Source organism: Trachypithecus francoisi, unplaced genomic scaffold (assembly GCF_009764315.1).
Source record: "Trachypithecus francoisi isolate TF-2019V2 unplaced genomic scaffold, Tfra_2.0 Lachesis_group13, whole genome shotgun sequence".
NCBI lineage: Eukaryota > Metazoa > Chordata > Mammalia > Primates > Cercopithecidae > Trachypithecus > Trachypithecus francoisi.
In genome coordinates this window covers 73,274,786-73,294,177 of record NW_022681458.1, presented here as the reverse complement: position 1 = coordinate 73,294,177, position 19,392 = coordinate 73,274,786, and the positions used below count along the sequence as shown (strand labels likewise).

The 19,392-nt window shown below is 36.4% G+C and overlaps 1 protein-coding gene across 1 annotated transcript in view; it reads right to left on the bottom strand.

Moving 5' to 3' along the window:
* ABCB11 (ATP binding cassette subfamily B member 11) overlaps positions 1-19,392 on the bottom strand; it is a 116,420-nt gene that overhangs the window by 63,067 nt on the left and 33,961 nt on the right. The window contains exons 6-10 of the mRNA XM_033231222.1: positions 14,421-14,508; positions 13,147-13,280; positions 11,519-11,690; positions 8,617-8,741; positions 4,141-4,315 (exon numbers count right to left, since the gene is read on the bottom strand). Coding sequence (XP_033087113.1) covers positions 4,141-4,315; positions 8,617-8,741; positions 11,519-11,690; positions 13,147-13,280; positions 14,421-14,508 — 694 coding nt within the window. The remainder of the gene's footprint in view (positions 1-4,140; positions 4,316-8,616; positions 8,742-11,518; positions 11,691-13,146; positions 13,281-14,420; positions 14,509-19,392) is intronic.

The window sequence follows — 19,392 nt, the reverse complement described above, 5'->3', positions numbered from 1 at the left end:
CCTAAATTGAAGTTTGGGGTCCAGCTCTTTGAACGGCTCTCTGGAGCGGGAGGAGTAAGTGAGACGGGACAAAAGCACATTCCCAAACCATCACAGTAGCTAGCAACATCCCAATAAGCCATCACTTGTCACTCTGAACATCATATTCTTTAGCCCTATGAACAGCAGAAGTAGTGTAGACAGAGAGATGGGAAGAGAGACTGCTGTGGAATAATCAAGCTATGGGTGTGCTGGAGAAAAACGGGTCCATGGCCCCTGGGAAGACAGAGTCAGAGGCAGGAAAACAGTGGTTAATAGGTGCCAAAGTCAGGGAGACCTGAGTTCAAATCCCTCTCAATGTCACTTGGCACATATTTTTTGACCTCATGGCCTCCATTTCATTTTTAAGTGGTAGTATAATGACACCAATTACAGAATGAGATTGAGAGCATTACATGCAGTAATTTTGTTACATAATACATAACTCAGTGCTTGACACTTTATATATACTGAATGAATGTCACTCTCCATTATGTGATTATTTTTATTTTTATTAATGAATTCTGAAACTCAAGAGGGTCATGAAAGAACAACCTTCTGCACCATTCAAGTCCCCTTTGTCTTTCCCTACCAGACTACAGGGTGTATTTTTTCTCTGTGTACAAGTGATACTAATTACAGTCACTTATGTGAACTACTTACCATTTATGCCCAATTACCATGCAGCCAGTGATGATTTTGTGCATCACAAAATGTACTAGATTAATCAAATTGTTAATTAGTTTTGTGGATTAAAACACTCAACTCAGCCCATGCACACTCAGCCTTCATAGTTTGCTGCTCAGAAGTTTGGCCAAGACCTCACTGAAAGAGAGAGAGACACACACACACACACACACACACACACAGAGAGACAGAGAGAGAGAGAGCGAGAGAGAGAACAAGGAGTATAGTGTTAAAGAATGCATTTCATCTTCCCAAAGGAAATTTTCTCTTAAGATATAAGCAGACGCTTACAGAAAGATGTTGGGAGTAACAGGTTAATAATCAGTGATTAAAGTGTTAGAGACCCATAGTGTGCCATGCCTGCACATAGCAAGGACTCAAGAAATAATCAGTTGAAAGAATAAATTATTTACAAAAGTTAGAGTAGCTCACTGTACAATGGGCAGAAAATTTAAAGATGAGAGCCATAAAATTGGATTCCTACTACAGACGGTTACCAAAGGGCTTTTCATTCAAGTGCTTCCAGTTGGAATTGTGTATTATTTGATTTTCAATTTACCAATTCACTTTTCCCTCTGAACCATTATTATTGTATACCTCTATCCTCTCCTTGTAGGCATGGAACAAAGAGAAAAATAAGTTTTCTCAATGCTTGTCTTCTTGCGTAGTAAGTATATATAAGCAGCTAGGACTAAGGCCAACTACTGATATCCCTAGTTTGGTAAATGTCAAAGTTCTTAGGAGGAATTGGATTAATAAAGACAAGGGACTATAGTTACAATTTGGACCTGCAATACTTCACTGGCTTTTCCAATCTGCAAAAAATGTATCTAAGTTGTTAAGAAGTGGTTAAATTATAAAATTGGTAACACTTCCCATCCATACTATCTCTTTAAAGTTTACAAAACACATTAACCTGTATTATCGTATTTATTTCCTTTAACAAAGTTCAAAAAATGTCAGCCGTTCATGTTGCAAAGATAAACTGAATTGAAAAGGTTGTTCTTTGTGTATTATCATGTTTAATGAAATGAAGTCCGTGGCTTGGAATGATTATGGTTTAACCTCTGATAATCACTTCCATTTGCAAATCAAAATCCCACTCAATTTTCCCAGGCAATGTATTTATCTTAAAGCAGTAGATCATGAATTTTAAGCTTTCAACTAGCAAATTAATGGTTTACAAGGTTTTGATATTTTTCATTGTTTGCTCTACTCAGAATCTGGAGCTAAAAAATTTTACTTAAGAATTTGATATAAAACTACTCGCCATCTACTTGCAGGCCAAATGAAACAAATATTTCATTTTTTGTTTCCCTGACCTCATAGATCTTACTATCTGAGGGTGGAAAAGGAGGGGCACAAGGGTAAATAAATGCAAATATTCAATGTCACACAAGTGCTTTGAAAAAAAGGTACAGCAAATCACAAAAGAGAATAAAAAATGGGTGAGCGTAAAAGGCCTGACTGGGAAAGTGGCATTTAGTTGAGAATTCAAACAATGATCAGAGTCCAACTGCAACAAGAGAGAGCCATAAGCTAAGGAGGAAAGGCCTTGGGAGAGGGAGCAGGATAAGAAGCCTTCCTTGACCCCAGTCACAGCTGGTTATCCTGCTATTCACTGTCAAGGTTCTCCGTCCTCTGTAGCATGTCTCTATTTGTCTGTATTCATTTACATGGTTACTTATTTACTGCTTTTCTTCTCCATTAAACTGTAAATTCCATCAAGGCAAAAAAGAAAACCCCACATTTCTGTTGCTCACTGTTGAATCCCCTGCATTTTCTAAGTGTCTGGCACATAGTAGATGCTGAATAATTACTTATTGAATGACTAACTGGAAGGACAATGAAAATTAAAGGCATTAGCTACTTTAGCACAAGTAAGCAATAAAGTACATTTGTAGCCTGTTCAGTTAAGGACATTATTGACCTGGCATTTTAGTAACTCATTATGTTTCACAAATACCTTTATTAGTACGTATCTTGGACTATCATAAAGCTCAGTTATGTGAGCTGTTAATTTTTAGCTGAGAGATCACTGACTTTCCATTTTCATGGTATATTTTCTTTTGGACTCAGTCAGAAAATCATTTCATAGCTATAAAGTCTTCAGTTAATCTGAAATTATTAAATTGTGGATTTCATCAATTCAAATGTTTAGCATCTCTTTACTATAAAATGTATAAGTATTACTTGTTTCTCTATAAAATTTCTAGAAGATAACATTGGAAAAACCCTTCTAGACTTTGGCTTAGGCAAAGTTTTCATGACCAAGAACCCAAAAGCAAATGCAATAAAACAAAGATAAATAGGTGAGACTTAAACTAAAGAGCTTTTTCACAGCATAAGGAACACTCAGCGAGTAAATAGACAACCCACATGATGCGAGAAAATCTTCACAATCTACACATCTGACAAAGGACTAATAACCAGAATCTACAACGAACTCAAAAAGTGGGCTAAGGGCACAAATAGACAATTCTCAGAAGAAGATAAACAAATGGCTAACAAACATATGAAAAAAATGCTCAACATTACTAATGATCAGGGAAATGCAAATCAAAACCACAATGTCTCTTGCAAGAATGGCTATACTAAAAAAATCAAAACATAATAGATGTTGGCATGGATGCAGTGAAAAGGAACACTTCTACAATGCTGGTGGGAATGTAAACTAGTACAACTATGGAAAACAGTATGGAAATTCCTTAAATAACTGAATATAGAACTACCATTTGATTCAGTAATCCCACTCGTGGGTATCTACCTAGAGGAATAGAAGTCATTATATAAAAGAGATACTTGCACACATATGTTTATAGCAGCACAATTTACAATTGCAAAACTGTGGAACTAGCCCAAATGCCCATCAATTAACAAGTGGATAAAGAAACTGTGAGATATGTATATATATGATAGAATACTACTCAGCCAGAAAAGGAATGAATTAATGGCATTCACAGCAACCTCGATGGGATTGGAGACTGTTATTCTAAGTGAAGTAACTCAGGAATGGAAAACAAAACATTGTATGTTCTCACTCATAAATGGAAGCTAAGCTATGAGGATGCAAAGGCATAAGAATGATACAATGAACTTTGGGGACTCAGGAGAAAAGGATAGGAAGGCAGTGAAGGATAAAAGACTACAACTTGGGTTCAGTGTATACTGCTTGGGCAATGGGAGAATCAAAATCTCACAAATCACCACTAAAGGACTTACTCATGTAACCAAATACCACCTGTTTCCCAAAAAACTTATGGAAATAAAAAAAAAATTTTTGTTAAGGTATTACTAGTTTCCGCAGACAGACTCCATAAAATCATTGATGCTTTTTTCCTGAAGACATCAAAGTAATAAACAAAATATCTAATCCATGGACTTTTCTGAGATACCAGAAGGAAATGTTATGTCTTGGTCAATAAGTCAAGGTACCTGGACGAGGGTTCCTGGTGTATATTCTCCTTCATCCAGGACAAGTGTGGAGCCGTACCAGAAGGCCAGTGCATAACACAAAAAGATGAGACACCACACGAATCCCGTAAAGAATCCCATCACTATCCCTTTTCTAATTCCCCAACGCTGGGCAAACACAAGATTTTTCTCATACCTGTGAAGAGAAAACATTTGAGCCAATTTCAGCAGAAACAGCTCAAGTTATAATGTTTAAGACAGGCCATGATGCAGTGGTTTTACAAAATGATCATAAAATCATCCCAAACACAGCAACTTTAGGAAGAAAAATCTCCAACAACCTTTGTGTAGTTTCTTCAAGTTTGTTTGAATCTGACAATGAAACATGTTGAAAGGACGATACTTAACAAAGCTGCCTGATTGCTGCTTGGATTGCATAGTGAGGTAAGCTTGGCCCCAAGAGAAAAAGAATTTTCAACATAAATGTATGAACAAGAGAGATCTAGTATTACTTGTGTTTGAAGTGTTTCCTTGAGTCACATGACATGTCCCTATCAGAAAATAATGCAACTGGTTCCAAATAAGCAGACCAGACTATTTTGTTTCTAGTTCCCCAGGCTTGGAACTAGTGTTTGCACCAACTCATCTACAACTCAGCCATCTTCCCTGTGGCTGAGATGCTATGTTGTGACATACAGGTCAGGTTCACAGCCATGAGACATGGGTAACTGAAACTATGTAGAAGTCCAATGCAAGGAATAGGTTTCAGTAATTCTATGATCTAGCCATTAACAACGGGCATTGTCTCATATATAGCTCAGGCATTCTGAAACTACCTTCCTACATCTCAAGAATTGAATTCATGGAGAACTTTTAACCTTTTGCAGGACACAAACTGAAGGTCTATCCTATGTTTGTTACCATTTTTAAAACACTACACCGCCTCTTTTATTGACAATAAAAGATAATGTCTTTCATGGTGGAAGAAATATGCTACTGAAATTTTTCCAAGAAATAAGGAACCTCACTCCACAAACCAAAAGAAGTGGGGAAAAGAGGATAATAAGAGGTTGTAAATCCTATTAATCTTTTTTACTTGGTGGATTTGGTAGCAACTGAGAATAACACCATCTTACCAAATCTATAACACATAAAGTAAGATTTTCTATTCAGTTGATAGTTATTTTATAAAAATCAAAGCATGGCAAATAGTAAGTACTCAATAAATACCAGATAAATTAAAGAATAAACAAAATTACATTTTAGACAACAGTATTATTTTGGCCATTTGGGTTTTTCTTTTCATTGAGAGTTAACCTCTAGAATAATGATCTATAATTTATCAACACTAATTTGTTTTTTGAGACAGGGTCTCACTCTGTCATCCAGGCTGGAGTGCAGTAGCATGATCACAGCTCACTGCAACCTCAGCCTCCCCAGAATCAGGTGATCCTCCCACCTCAGCCTCCAGAGTTGCTGGGACTACAGGTGCACACCATCATGTCTGGTTAATTTTTGTATTTTTTTTGCAGAGATGAGGTTTCGCCATGTTGCCCATGCTGGTCTCAAACTCCTGGCCTCAAGCAACCCACCTGCCTTGGCCTTCCAAAGTGCTGAGATTACAGGTGTGAGCCACCGTGCCCAGCCTGTTTGACTAAATTGAAATCTTATCAGACTTTATAAAGAACATGTAGCATGGTACCTGAATAAAATGTGTTTAATTAAAAAGGTGTTCAATAAAAATGTGTGAAATAGCATTTTGAATCATGCTGGCATTTCTTTATTATTTTTTAATTGACAAAAGTTACATATATCTGTGGTATACAATATGATGGTTTGAAGTATGTATAAATTGTGGAATGGCTAAATCAATATAATTAACATACGCATTACCTCACATACTTACATTGTGTGTGTGTGTGTGTGTGTGTATGTGTGTGTGTGTGTGTGTATGTGGTGAGAACACTTACCTCTTACCTGCCCCCTCCCCCTCAAACCCCCTAGTACCGTTCTGCTCTCTGCTTCTGTGAGTTCAACTCTGTCAGTGATATCATGGGGTATTTTTCTGTGCCTGGATTATTTCACTTAACATAATGTCCTCCAGGTTCATCATGTTGCTGCAAATAACAGTATTTTCTTCTTTTTCAAGACTGAATAGTATTTTATTGAATGTGGCATGTAAATTTACACACACCATATTTTCTTCATTCACTTGTCTGTTGATGGGTGCTTAGGTTGATTCCATAGCTTGGCTATTATGAATAATGTTGCAGTGAACATAAGAGAACAGATATCTCTTGACATACTGATTTCATTTCCTTTGGATATATACCCAATAGTGGGGATGCTGGATCATATGGTAGTTCTATTTTCCATTTTTTGAGGAATCCCCATACTCTTTGGCTGTACTGATTTACTTTCTCACCAAAAGCAATCTGTGTAACAGGGTTTCATTTTCCCCATATACTTGCCAACACTTGGTATCTTTCTTCTTTTTATAATGGCCATTCTTACAGATATAAGATGATATCTCATTGTGGTTTTAACTTGTGTTTCCTTGATGATTAGTGATGTGTGACATCTGTTGTATGTTTCTTTTTGTATATTTCTATTTGTATGTTTTCTTTTGGGAAATATCTATTCAGGTCTTTTGACCATTTTTTAATCAGGGTGTTTTCTTGTCATTGAGTCGTTTGTGTTTCTTATATGTATTGGATATTAACCCCTTATCAGATGTATGGTTTACAAATACTTTCTCTCATTCTGTAAATTGCCTCTTCACTCTGCTGATTGTTTCCTTTCTGAAGCTTTTTAGTTTGATGTAATCCCATCTGTCTATTTTTGCTTTTGTTACCTGCCCTTTTGTGGTCGTGCCAAAAAAATCATTGCCCAGACCAATGTCATAGAGCTTCTTTCCTATGCTTTCTTCTAGTAATTTTTCAGTTTTACATCCTACATTGAAGACTTTAATCCATTTTGAGTTGATATTTGCGTATAGTGTGAGATAAGGACCAAATTTCATTTTTCTGCATGTGAATGTCCAGTTTCCCCAACATCGTTTATTGAAGAGACTGCCCTTTCCTCATGGTGTGTTTTTGGCCTCTATATTGAAAATCAATTGACTATAAATGCATGGACTTCTTTCTGGGCTCTCCATTCTTTTTCACTGGTCTATGTGTCTGTTTCTATGACAGTCCATGCTGTTTTGATTACTATAGTAATCAAATAGTCAAATAATCTAATAATAATCTACTACTTTCTAGTAGATTTTGAGATCAGGTAACATGATGCCTCCAGCTTTGTTCTTCTTGTTCAGGATTGCTTTTGCTATTCAAGGTTTTTTGTGGTTGCATAAGAAATGGCAAGAATGGGTATTTTTGTCTTGTTCCTATCTTAGTAGGAAAAGCTTTCAAATTCTCCCCGTTGAGTATGATTTAGCTGTGGGCTTGTCATATGTGACCTTTATTGTATTGAGGTACATTCTTTTTATACCTAATTTGTTGAGAGCTTCTATCAGGAAAGGATGTTGAATTTTGTTAAATACTTTTTCAACATCTATTGAGATAACCATATGGTTTTTGTCTTTCATTCTGTTAATGTGGTATATTACATTTATTGACATGCCTATATTGAACTATCCTTACATCCTAGGGATAAATCCTAGGATCATGGTGAATGATTCTTTTCATGTGCTATTCAATTTGGTTTACTAGTATTTTTGTTGAGCATTTTCATATCCATGTTTATCATGGATATTGGCCTTTGATTGTCTTGTAGTATCCTTTTCTGGCTTTGGTATCAAGGTAATATTGGCCTTGTAAAATGAGTGTGAAGTATTTCCTCCTCTTTAATTTTGTGGAAGAATTTGAGGAGGACTGGTACTAGTTTTTCTTTAAATGTCTGTTAAAATTCAGCAGTGAAGCTATCAGGTTCTGGGCTTTTCTTTCATAGAAGACTTTTTATTACTGATTCTATCTCTTTACTCATTATTGGTATGTTCAGATTTATTTCTCTTTATTTTTCCATGATTCAACCTTGGTAGGTTATATTTTTCTAGGAATTTATCCATTTCTTCTAGGTCATCCAATTTGTTGGCATTTGTTTTTAGTAGTCTCTTATGATCCTTTGTACTTCTGTGGTGTCAGTTGTAATGTCTCATGTAGACTTTTCTTTAATGACAGCAAACAGCATTATAGACTGATATGAGGTATAATATGTGTACATAAATACCATCAGAGTTTGAAATAAATATGTACTCTAAGTTGGCTTTCTAAAAATTGCCAACTGCAACATCTTTAAAAACATACTGCTAAAGGCTTGGGACTTCTTATAGTGCTTTGACCAATCTAAATCTCTCTGCTTAGCTCCCTCTTGAACAAGTACTTCCTCTGGAGGCCGTAGACCAAGGTGGGTCTGCCACTTTGCACAGACTGAGAGATTCAGGGTACTACACTGATTGATGAAATTAGGGAAAGAATCAGATCCCAATTAACCAACCTTTCAACCTCTCTTTTCTCACCACCAAAAGCAGCCACCGTTCTCATTGATGAAATGACTTCATCAGCCACCACCCCTGCTTTGGCATAGGCCTTCAGTTCATAGTCCGTAAACTTGGACACACTCTAAAAATCAAAAAGAAGAAAAGAAAATGCGAAGTCCAAGAAATTAAGTCATCAGTCTGTCATTTAGATTCATTTAGCATGTGGCATGGTTTAATACAATATCAGATTCTCACTGTAACATCATTGACAGGAGGAAGAAATCTCGTCCAGATTTGGTCTATGGTAAGCTTCATTCAGGGTTGTTTGTTTGTTAATATATCAAAATGACCCTACTAAAAGTAAGAACCTCCTCACAGAATAAGTTCCAAATAGGACATTCTGTGAGACTAAAGTGTTTCAGTCATTATACTAATAAAGTGTTAAGTTAGACCATGTCATAGTTCATTGCTATTAGCCAATGGCCATTGCATAATTTATAGACAAACGCAGAGACACATGCAGATATCATGACTGGGTCTAATATATGGCATATAACATATAGAGTATAGGCATGATGTTGAGAGATGATTCCAGATGATTCCAGAAAAGAAAATTCATTTTCACTCAGTTGGAGATGCTCAACTATGTGGTTTTCATTTTTACAAAAGAAAATGAAAAGACATCTGTACTTAATAGTAGACACATTACTTTTTCTAAAATTGACTTTGATTGAGTCCTAGTCAAAATGAACCCCCAAAGAAACACCTGGCACCGATAAATAAGAAGAGGAAAAATATTGCAGAAGATCAACTAGTTCAGAAATATAAAAAAATATATAATACCCAGATTAAGGGAGTTTATCTTCCAGTAGTTTTTCCAAACTTTTAGCAGCAAAACTCTTATCAAAATCTTAGATGGAATTCTAAGATGTAAGTTAAGTAAGTATTCATAGTAGTTTTAAAAAACAATATATTTAGTTCATCAAAGTACATTTTATAAAACATGTGAATAAAAAATGTAACAGTAAGGAAAGTGAGGCTTTTTTTTTTTTTAAGAGCCAGGTTCTTGTTCTGTTGCCCAGGCTGGAGTGCAGCAGCATGATTCTAGCTCACTGCAGCCTCAAACTCCTGGACTCAAGCATTTCACTGGCCTCAGCCTCCTGGGTATCTGAGCCTATAGGCACATGCCACCATGCCTGGCTATTTAAAAAGTTTTTTTTTGTAGATATGGGGTCTCACTGTGTTACCAAGACTTGAGGCTGTTTTTATTAACAATAAAGTTTACATTTGAGCCCAGTGAAGTTGCTTGTATAGTTTGCTTTATAGTTGCTTGTACAAGTTTGTTGTATAAGAACAAGCATACACAGACTTGAAAGCAAGACAAGACATGTGCAGACCTACAACATTCCAAATCAGTGACATGTTTATGAGAAGCTGGAAATGGGTACTGAGATGACTAGAGAAGCTAAGCCTTAGATCTGTTTAAAACCAAGTGAACTGAGCTATGTTTTAACCTCCAACATGTTGAAATGTGGCCTATGATCCATGTGAGTGTGTATATTACTTTATTACAGGTTTGAAGAAAGAGATTAGTCTATTTGGAAAAAAATGAACAAAATGTTTGCAAAACCCCTGAAGCTCTTCTGTGGAAGTTGAGTGTTCCCTGGAGTATAGCTGGGAAGTGGTTAGTAGGAAAGACTGTTGTAAAGCTTGAATGATATAGTGGATTGAAAAACATATACATCTCTCTTTAGCAATTGATTCTGCGCCTGACACTGCTTAAATGCATATCGTGGATTATTCCCTGAATCATCATAATGTTTTTGGGAGGTATTATCCCTATTTTAAAGACAAAGAAAGTGAGGTTTTCATGGGTTAAATGGATTTTTCCTGAGTCATACAACCTGTTGGTGTTAGAGCCAAGTGATGACCTAGTGAATGGAGTGAGCTCTTTGCTATTGTCACTTAAAACCATTTTCTATATTATCTGGGAAATGTTTGAGTAATTTAGTCAGTGGACTGTGAGAATATTTTGTTATTGAGCAATAGGAAATTGGTACCTATTGCTCAATGATGTGTGAGTACGTATGCAGTTTTTCAGTTAAATTCTATTCTCATTTATAGCAAATTTTTAGTATGCCTGATCCCATAACGTGCTGTCTAATGTGGCTGCTCTAATAATAATTTCTCAGTCCTTGGGAGTGTTTTTAGCTGATGTGACCCAAAATTCCTATACCTATATGTTGTCCAGGCCTCAATATCTGGGGAACCAAGATAGTGACTGGGATAACTCTTGGAATGGGTCAAATCACTTCTCTCTGGAAGAGGTTATCTGAAAGATGAGATGAAATGGATAAGATGAAATGGAGAACACAGTTGTGATTGCAGAAATCCTTCTTATGTGCTTGTTAACGCTCTGTGTCTGTTGTGCCATTTCAGGAAAGTGTCTGAGCTTGGCAGGACATGGGGAACAATAGGCATATTGGAGAGTGAGTGGGGTTTGGAGTCAGAGCCCCTTAGACTTGAATCCTGCTCTGCCAGCGGTGCAGTCCCAGACAAATCCCCTTACCTCTCTGAGCCTAGTTTCTTATATTTAAAATGATGTTAGTGCTCACTTTATAAGATTGTTGTAAGGATTAGAGATAATGACTATTAAGCTCCTAATAGTGCCTAGAGAAACAGTGAATGCTCAATACATGTACTTGCTGTTAATAAAACAATATTTACCTTATTAAAACATCATTAATCCCTATTCGATGAAATGTCATTTGACACTGGGGAGTAACCTAACAAACTACATGAAAATAGTGATAATTATGTTGCTAACTATACTCAGGAAAAGGGACTCAAGCTTCACATTTTTGGTTGTTTTTGAGGGCAAATGTCTTCCCATGGAGAGATGCAAAAAGACATTCTTACCAGACCAATGGTGGCTGCTCCAATCCCAATGAGAGGGCTGACAGAAATAATAACCAAGGTCAATTTCCAACCCCTGAAAAATCCCAACAGGAACCCACAGATGGTCGAGGTCATGCGCTGAATGAAAAGGGCCATTTGGTCAGCTATGGCATCATTGATTTTATTAATATCACTAGAAACCAGAAAGATTTTGGTCACTAAAACTGAATTTGCTCATTCAAATGTCTTGCCGAAAGTCTCAGTCTTTCCCTTTTAAACATTCCCATCTCTCCATCCCCATCACCCTTGGGTAGCATTAACAGCCTCTCAAATCTTGGAAAATTTGCTGCACCTTGGGATGTTATCAAGCCTCTTTCCTCATAGCCAACCAACTTTGTCCTTAATCTAGGTTTCACAACTGGTACTAATTGTTGATAAAGGCTTTTGGCAACCATCTTATTTGTCTTTTTCTTTTACATGGCTAATATCCTTGCTCTGTCTTGAAAAGCCTTTCTTTATGTCTGCTGAAGCCTTTCAGCCTCAAGGTTCTAGTCACATACCTCCTCGTTCATCAGTCTTGTATAATCCCCCAAGAAGTTACACCTTTCTCCCTGTGTTCCCATAACACTGTAATTAATGCTTGTGCATGTGTATGTGTGTGGAATTATTGCATTCTGCTTAGAGGCAGTATAGAGTAGCGGGGAAGAGTGCAGATTCTGGAGCCAGACTAAGAATTTGAATACAAACTCTTGTTGGGCAAGTTACTTAACCTTTTTGTGGCTCAATTTTCTTGTCTGTAAAATGAGAACAATAATAGAACCTACCCCAGTGGGTAGTAATGAGGATTGAAGTAGTGAATGTATGTAAAGCCTATAGAACAGCGCCTATCATATAATAAACAATATGTGTTAGTTCTGATTATTTGCTTGCACTTCTTATTTCCCCTACTAGGCTGTAAGTGCCTTAAGAACACAAGTACAAGGTAATTGCTACAGAATATTGATTGAATATAATTATATTAAATTCATATTCCTGAGAACATTTCCTTAACCTCTGGTCCAGATGGAGTGAATAGAGCTTGGAACTAAATAGCAAGAAAGAACCTAAGACATCACCCAGATATTAGACCATTGTTTCCGGCGAGGTTAGATAACTGTTCAAGGTCACAGTAAGGAGCAGAGTAAGTGCTGGAAGCTAGGGGTCCTGACTTTCCGTATGCTTTATCTACACTGTAGAGTGACTGTCTTTCAGGGGACCTCAAAATTCAGTTCAGTAGGGTTCAACCAATTCTAATTCCTCTCATTTAGAATTCCTGGGTGGCTGTTAATGACCTAAACCAGGTGTAAACTGGATTTAAATCCAGTTACACCTGGACAGCTAAATAACCTTTTTAACTGTCTTCTATAATACTTCATTTCTAATATTTTAATTAAGGTCTACACACCAAATTGCAGTACCTTGGCTTCCAATTTTTAACGTCCATATTTGACAGTGTATTACCTATGAAAAAGTCATGCCACCTAGGAAAGCCCAATTTAAGAGATGAAACAGGAAAACTGAAAATACTTTTAAATTGTTATTTAATTTAGAAAGAAGAGTTTTATTATCCAAAAATCACACACTAACACACTGTTTTACCAGCTACTTACTCAGAGAATCTTGTATTCAACTCCCCCACTGAATTGCAGTCAAACCATCCTATTTCCATTCTCATTATTCTCCTGAAGTAAAATTTTCTCATTTTCTGTATCTGACGAGCTGCGGCAATGACCCAAAAGCATATCTGGAAATGGACAAAGGAATGTTTAGCATTGCAGTGTCTGAAATTTTGTTAATTTCTTCTTTTTTTTCAGAAGAAAGTACTTTCAATACAACAGTTGAGAAAAGAGGGAAAGTAATTCAGAAAATGCCTCTTCTTGGGAACTAAGGTGTGAGCTCTGTCATCTGCCTGCTAAAAGTGGAGGTAAACAGAACTTTGGGCAGGGTAGCCTGAGATTTGGGTTTGAATCCAGCTCTGACCCTTAAGCAGGTCCATGTCTTCTGGATTTTACCCTACAGAGCTTCACTTTCCTCATGTGTAAAAGAAGGCTCACAGAACCAAAAATAAGGCATTATTGTTCTTAAATAACTATTTTTTCATGCCATTTCTGAATGAATTTCCCCCCGAAAGACCTGCCTAGGAGCATTCATGCATAGTTTTCAGGCAATAATTTTCAAGAAATGTAAGACAAAAATTATGACATTAGCATAAATCTAATCTGCTGACAGATTTTCCCAAACTATTAAAAAAGCCTGTTATTAAAATTCCCAATGCCTAAATGGGAAAAATTGATTCATTTATCTTTACAAACACCACTGCCTGGAATTCTTGAATGAATGGGAAGGAATTCATTATTTTTCTACAAAAGAAAGCAAAAGATAAAAATTTTTCTTTCTTAACAAGGGTTAAGTACCTCCAAGCCCTTCCATCACTTAAATCTAAAATATGCTCTAGATTCAGCTTTTCAGAATTTGGGTTGGAATGCAGTTTGGTGAGTCTTTAGCAATGCGAGAAAAGAAAGTAAATTTTGTTTTCCTCTATCTCCCCTTCCCCCACTTTCTTCAAGCTACTCAACTACCCCCTACAAACACACCTGCAAATGTCCATTTCTGGATATAGAAGAGAGGATGAAGTAGGAAAAGGCAGGGGAGGACAGGACATTACAACTACGAGTCTATTATTCATCTCTCTGGACAACCACTTGCATACTCCTAAGTTGTCCACCTGAGAGAAGAATCCCTACCCATTCTCTCATGTCCCTTGGAAATAAACTGTAGTTCTTCGGGCTTCTGATTAGCCTAAAGGGTGGCAACACGTTGCATCTCATTGTAATGTCTTTGAGGTCAGATATTGATCTATAAATTATATGGAAGAGTTACTAACTTGAATATATCCTGTGATAAGTACTGCGACAGCAATTCCAGCATAGTAACTGGCAAATTTGATCATTTCGCTCTCAATGTTCAGCAACCTTTAAAAGAGGGAAAAGAATGTTCATACTTGCAAGTAGGATCAAGCTAAGACAGATTACATTTGTGGATATAGAGGGATTTAAAAAATATATATATTTAAAATATATATTATATATAATATATATAATAGATACACTATATATAGTATATTTCTATTAAACATAAGTAAGACATTTTATCTATGCAAAATTATAATAAATCCAACCAAATTTCTAAATAGTACCAATCACAGAAAATATGCATATCCCCTTCATTTTTATAGGCAAAGATGCTGGGACCACGAAATAATTAATTAGCAGTCATTGGAAGCCAGGATGCCCTAAATGGCAGCCCAGGGCTTGGTCCACTTTAGTCTCTTTCATGCGTACTCATTATGCAGTGATACAGCAATCATAGGTAAGAAAGATTTTCAAAAGCCAGACAGGTTGTCTGAAAAGAAACTGATAGAATGATGTGTGCTGTAAATCAGGAGGCTTACTCTTACCTCTTCTAGGAATGCAAGCCAGCTTTTCAACTTCTCTGCCTCAGAGTCACACTCAAAAATGTGCCTGTTATCTTCCCATGGGAGAGAAAAGTGTTTTATTAGCCCTGTCTTTTTGCTGACTACAGCCTAAGCTTCATTCACCAGGACAATTTCTAAGGTTGAAGCCAAAGACACTTGTGGGAAATAGCAAGAAGAAAAGTAGCAAAGAAAAATACTTCGGCATTTTTCCCAGCAGCACTACCATGTTGCTGCACAGGGCTTGGGATTGGCAGTGCCAGGGAGGGGAGGAAAAAAATTCTGAAATTGCTTTTAGGAATGAAGGCATTTCATAATTAGAAAATTAACATATTGGTTGATGACAGTTATGATCCTCAGGGACAAGTTACATGGTATAGAGTCTACTTTAGAAAATCAGAAAGCAGCCTGTTTAGCATGGGTTCTTCATCCCACATCCTTTTTGCTCTCTGTCAGGCCTTCATTTTGTGGCTTGAGCTTGAATTTTTTTCTCTCTCTATTGAACTTAGATCAAGCATTGCAATATAATTCATTTAATACAGAATAAACTGCACTATTAGTCAATATCTTTATTGACTATATTTATATTGAGTACATTTATGCTTGTCTTGCTAGTAGATTGCAAGCTACTCAAGGTCAAGGGCTGGGCTTACACTGCTTGTTCACTCTTCCTGAAATCAATAAATGTTTCTGGATTTTGCTTTGACTTTCAAAATACGAATTAGGAAGGGAAGTAACTGTTGTGGTCAACCCTTCTGACAACCTCAAAAGCAGCTAAGGTCTCTGTGCTCACCACATTCCCAGTCTTTCATGATGACTAAGAAGAACACTGAGATGAACAAGAACTAGAAAATCATAAACTTATCTACAAGTATCCACAATCAGAGGCTCCTATAAAGACTAAATATCTCTGAATAGAGAGTATACTATACTATTATAAGTAAAAGCTTTCTAATGTATACATGAGTCAATTCTCTTCATTTTCAGTTTGTTTTGGGGTGTCTAAAACCAGAAAACTATAAGTATTTGTCCAAACATTTTACTTAGAGAATAGTAGCTAACAGAGGCTGGGAAGAGCAGTGGAGGGGGACGGATGCGGAGAGGTTGGTCAACAGGTACAAACTTACTGTTCAGAAATAAGTTCTGGTACTACATTGCATAGTAGGTGACTATAGCTAACAATAATACATCGACTATTTCAAGAGAGCTAGAAGAGAGGATTTTGAATGTTCCCACCACAATGGCATGATAAATGTCTTAGGTGCTGGAAATGGTAATTATTTGATTTGATCATTACATATTGTATACATGCATCAAAACATCACACTGTATCCCATAAATATGTATAGCTATGTGGCAATTAAAATGATAAATAATAAATACTTTACTTAAATTTCCCGTGGTGTCTTTATTCTACAAGCACTTTAAGCAGAAGTGATGAAGTGACTGTCATTAAAAATGCCAGTTTACAAACATATGTGGATTAAGGGTGTTGGGCACTGGCCCAGCTCTGGGATTTTCTGGTACAAAATTCAGGAGAATTCTATCACTGCTGGTTGGTGCAGATAAAGATATTGCAGTTTATCACTCTTTTCAGCCCTGAAATGTCACTGAAATGAGTGGTTAACTCACTTTTATTCTGGGAAGAAGAGGTGATTAAGGCATTAGAGAACTTGATAATATTTCTGGAACAACAGAACAAACCTATCAGAAAAACTGACAGGAAGGAAAAGAGCAGGCCTGGCTTTGCTCCCTTGACTACACACCAAGGTCTTTATTGTCTGAATGGTGGGAACACTTGTCATCATAAAACCCCAGGAAGGATTCTATAAAGTGTGCAGGTGATTTGGACCACAGAGTGGCATTTTTTTTTAACAGCAAAAACTGACATGAATCTATTTGAACGAATTAAGATTCCCCATTTGTTGAATAACAAAGACTCATTTGTTGTATAGCAAAGAAGGGGGAGATAGATGACAATTAGAGGAAAAGATAGGAGATGTTTTACAAATTATTATGATATGAGGACTTATTTTGCTTTTTTTTTTCTTTTTACCTTGTTTTGGAAACTTTTTATCTTTTCTTTTGTTTTACCTTGTTTTGTCATTCAATTTACACATCAAGCTTACAGATTTACTAAAGCCATATCTTGCAAATATCTTGTAAAACTGTAGGACAATATCACACCCAAGATATTGACACTGATACAATCAAGATCAGAACATTCTCATCATCTCAAGCCTCCCTCATATTGTCCTTTTATACCTCCACATGCTTCTCTCCAATCCCCACATCCCCCTTAGCCCCAGCTACAACCAATCTGTTCTCCTTTGCTGTAATTTTGTCATTTCAAGAATGTTATATAAATGGAATCATACAGTGTAGAACCTTTTGGGGTTGGCTTTTTTCCACTCAGCATAATTCTTTCAAGTTTCATCATTAACAGTTCATTCCCATTTATTAAGGAGGATTCCATATAATATAGATGTCTCACAGTTTGTTTAACCACTCATCCTTTGGAGGATATCTGGGCTGTTTCCAATTTTTATCTATTACAAATTAAGCAGCTATAAACATTTGTGTATAGGTTTTTATGTGAGCATAAGTTTTCATTTCTCTGGAATAAATCCCCAAGAGTAGAAATGCTGGGTCATATGGTAGTTGAGTGTTTAGATTTTTTTTTAATTACCAAACTGTTTTCCAGGATAGCTAGGACATGGTTTGAATGGCATGAGTGATTGTATGAGTGATCCAGTTCTTCCACATCCTCAGCAACGTTTAGGGTTATCACTATTTTTAATTTTAGCCATTCCGATAAGTCTATAGTAACAGCTTATTTTGATTTAATTTGCATTTCTCTATTGATGCTGTTTAACAGATTTCATGTGCTCATTTGCTGTCTTACATCCTTACTCATGTCTTTTTCCCATCTTTGAAGTGAAATTTGCTATTATTTTAACACTGAGTTTTGAGAACTCTTTTTTTAATTTTTTAATTCCTACAACTTTTATTTTTTCACAATTTGAAAAAGATGCACTTTTTCTTTCTATTTTACAATGAGTAATGTAAAATACAATGAGTAATGTTCGTATAATGCCTTAGAGCAAGCTTCCCCACAGGTCCCAAGCCAACTAGGAAGGCCCAAAATAAATTTGTAAACTTTCTTTTTTTTTTTTAATTATACTTTAAGTTCTAGGGTACATGGGCACAATGTGCAGGTTTGTTACATATGTCTACATGTGCCATGTTGGTATGCTGCACCCATTAACTCGTCATTTACATTAGGTATATCTCCTAATGCTATCCTTCGCCTGTCCTCTCACTCCACAACAGGTCCCGGTGTGTGTCGTTCCCCTTCCTGTGTCCAAGTGATCTCATTGTTCAGTTCCCACCTATGAGTGAGAACATGCGGTGTTTGGTTTTCTATTCTTGTGATAGTTTCCTGAGAATGATGGTTTCCAGCTGTATCCATGTCCCTACGAAGGACATGAACTCATCCTTTTTTATGACTGAACAGTATTCCATAGTGTATATGTGCCACATTTTCTTAATCCAGTCTGTCATTGATGGACATTTGGGTTGGTTCCAAGTCTTTGCTATTGTGAATAGTGCCACAATAAACATACGTATGCATGTGTCTTCATAGCAGCATGATTTATAATCCTTTGGGTATATACCCAGTAATGGGATGGCTGGGTCAAATGGTATTTCTAGTTCTAAATCCTTGAGGACTCGCCACACTGTCTTCCACAATGGTTGAACTAGTTTACAGTCCCACCAACAGTGTAAAAGTGTTCCTATTTCTCCACATCCTCTCTAGCACCTGTTGTTTCCTGACTTTTTAATGATTGCCATTCTAACTGGTGTGAGATGGTATCTCATTGTGGTTTTGATTTGCATTTCTCTGATGGCCAGTGATGATGAGCATTTTTTCATGTGCCTGCTGGTTGTATAAGAGAATTCTTTAAATATTCTGGATCCTAGTCCTCTTCTGGATACATAAGTTGCAAATATGTTCTCCCAGTCAGTAGCTTGTCTTTTCTTTCTCTTAACAGGATCTTTTACAAAGTTTTTAATTTTATTGAAGTCCAATTTATCACATTTTCCCTTTATGAATTGTGCTTTTGGTGTAATTTACATGCTCTGTCCAACCCTAGAACAAGAAAATGGTCTCTTCCATATTTTTCTAAAAGTTTAGTTTTATTTGTTACATATAAGCCCATGATTCATTTGAGCTAACTTTTGTGTAATTTAATTTTTTTTTTTTTTTTGCCTATGGATGTCCAATTGCTCCACAAACATTTGATTAAAAGTTTGTCTTTCCCCCACTGAACTGTTTTTCCACTTCTGTCAAAAATCAATTGGACATATTTTTGTGGGTCTA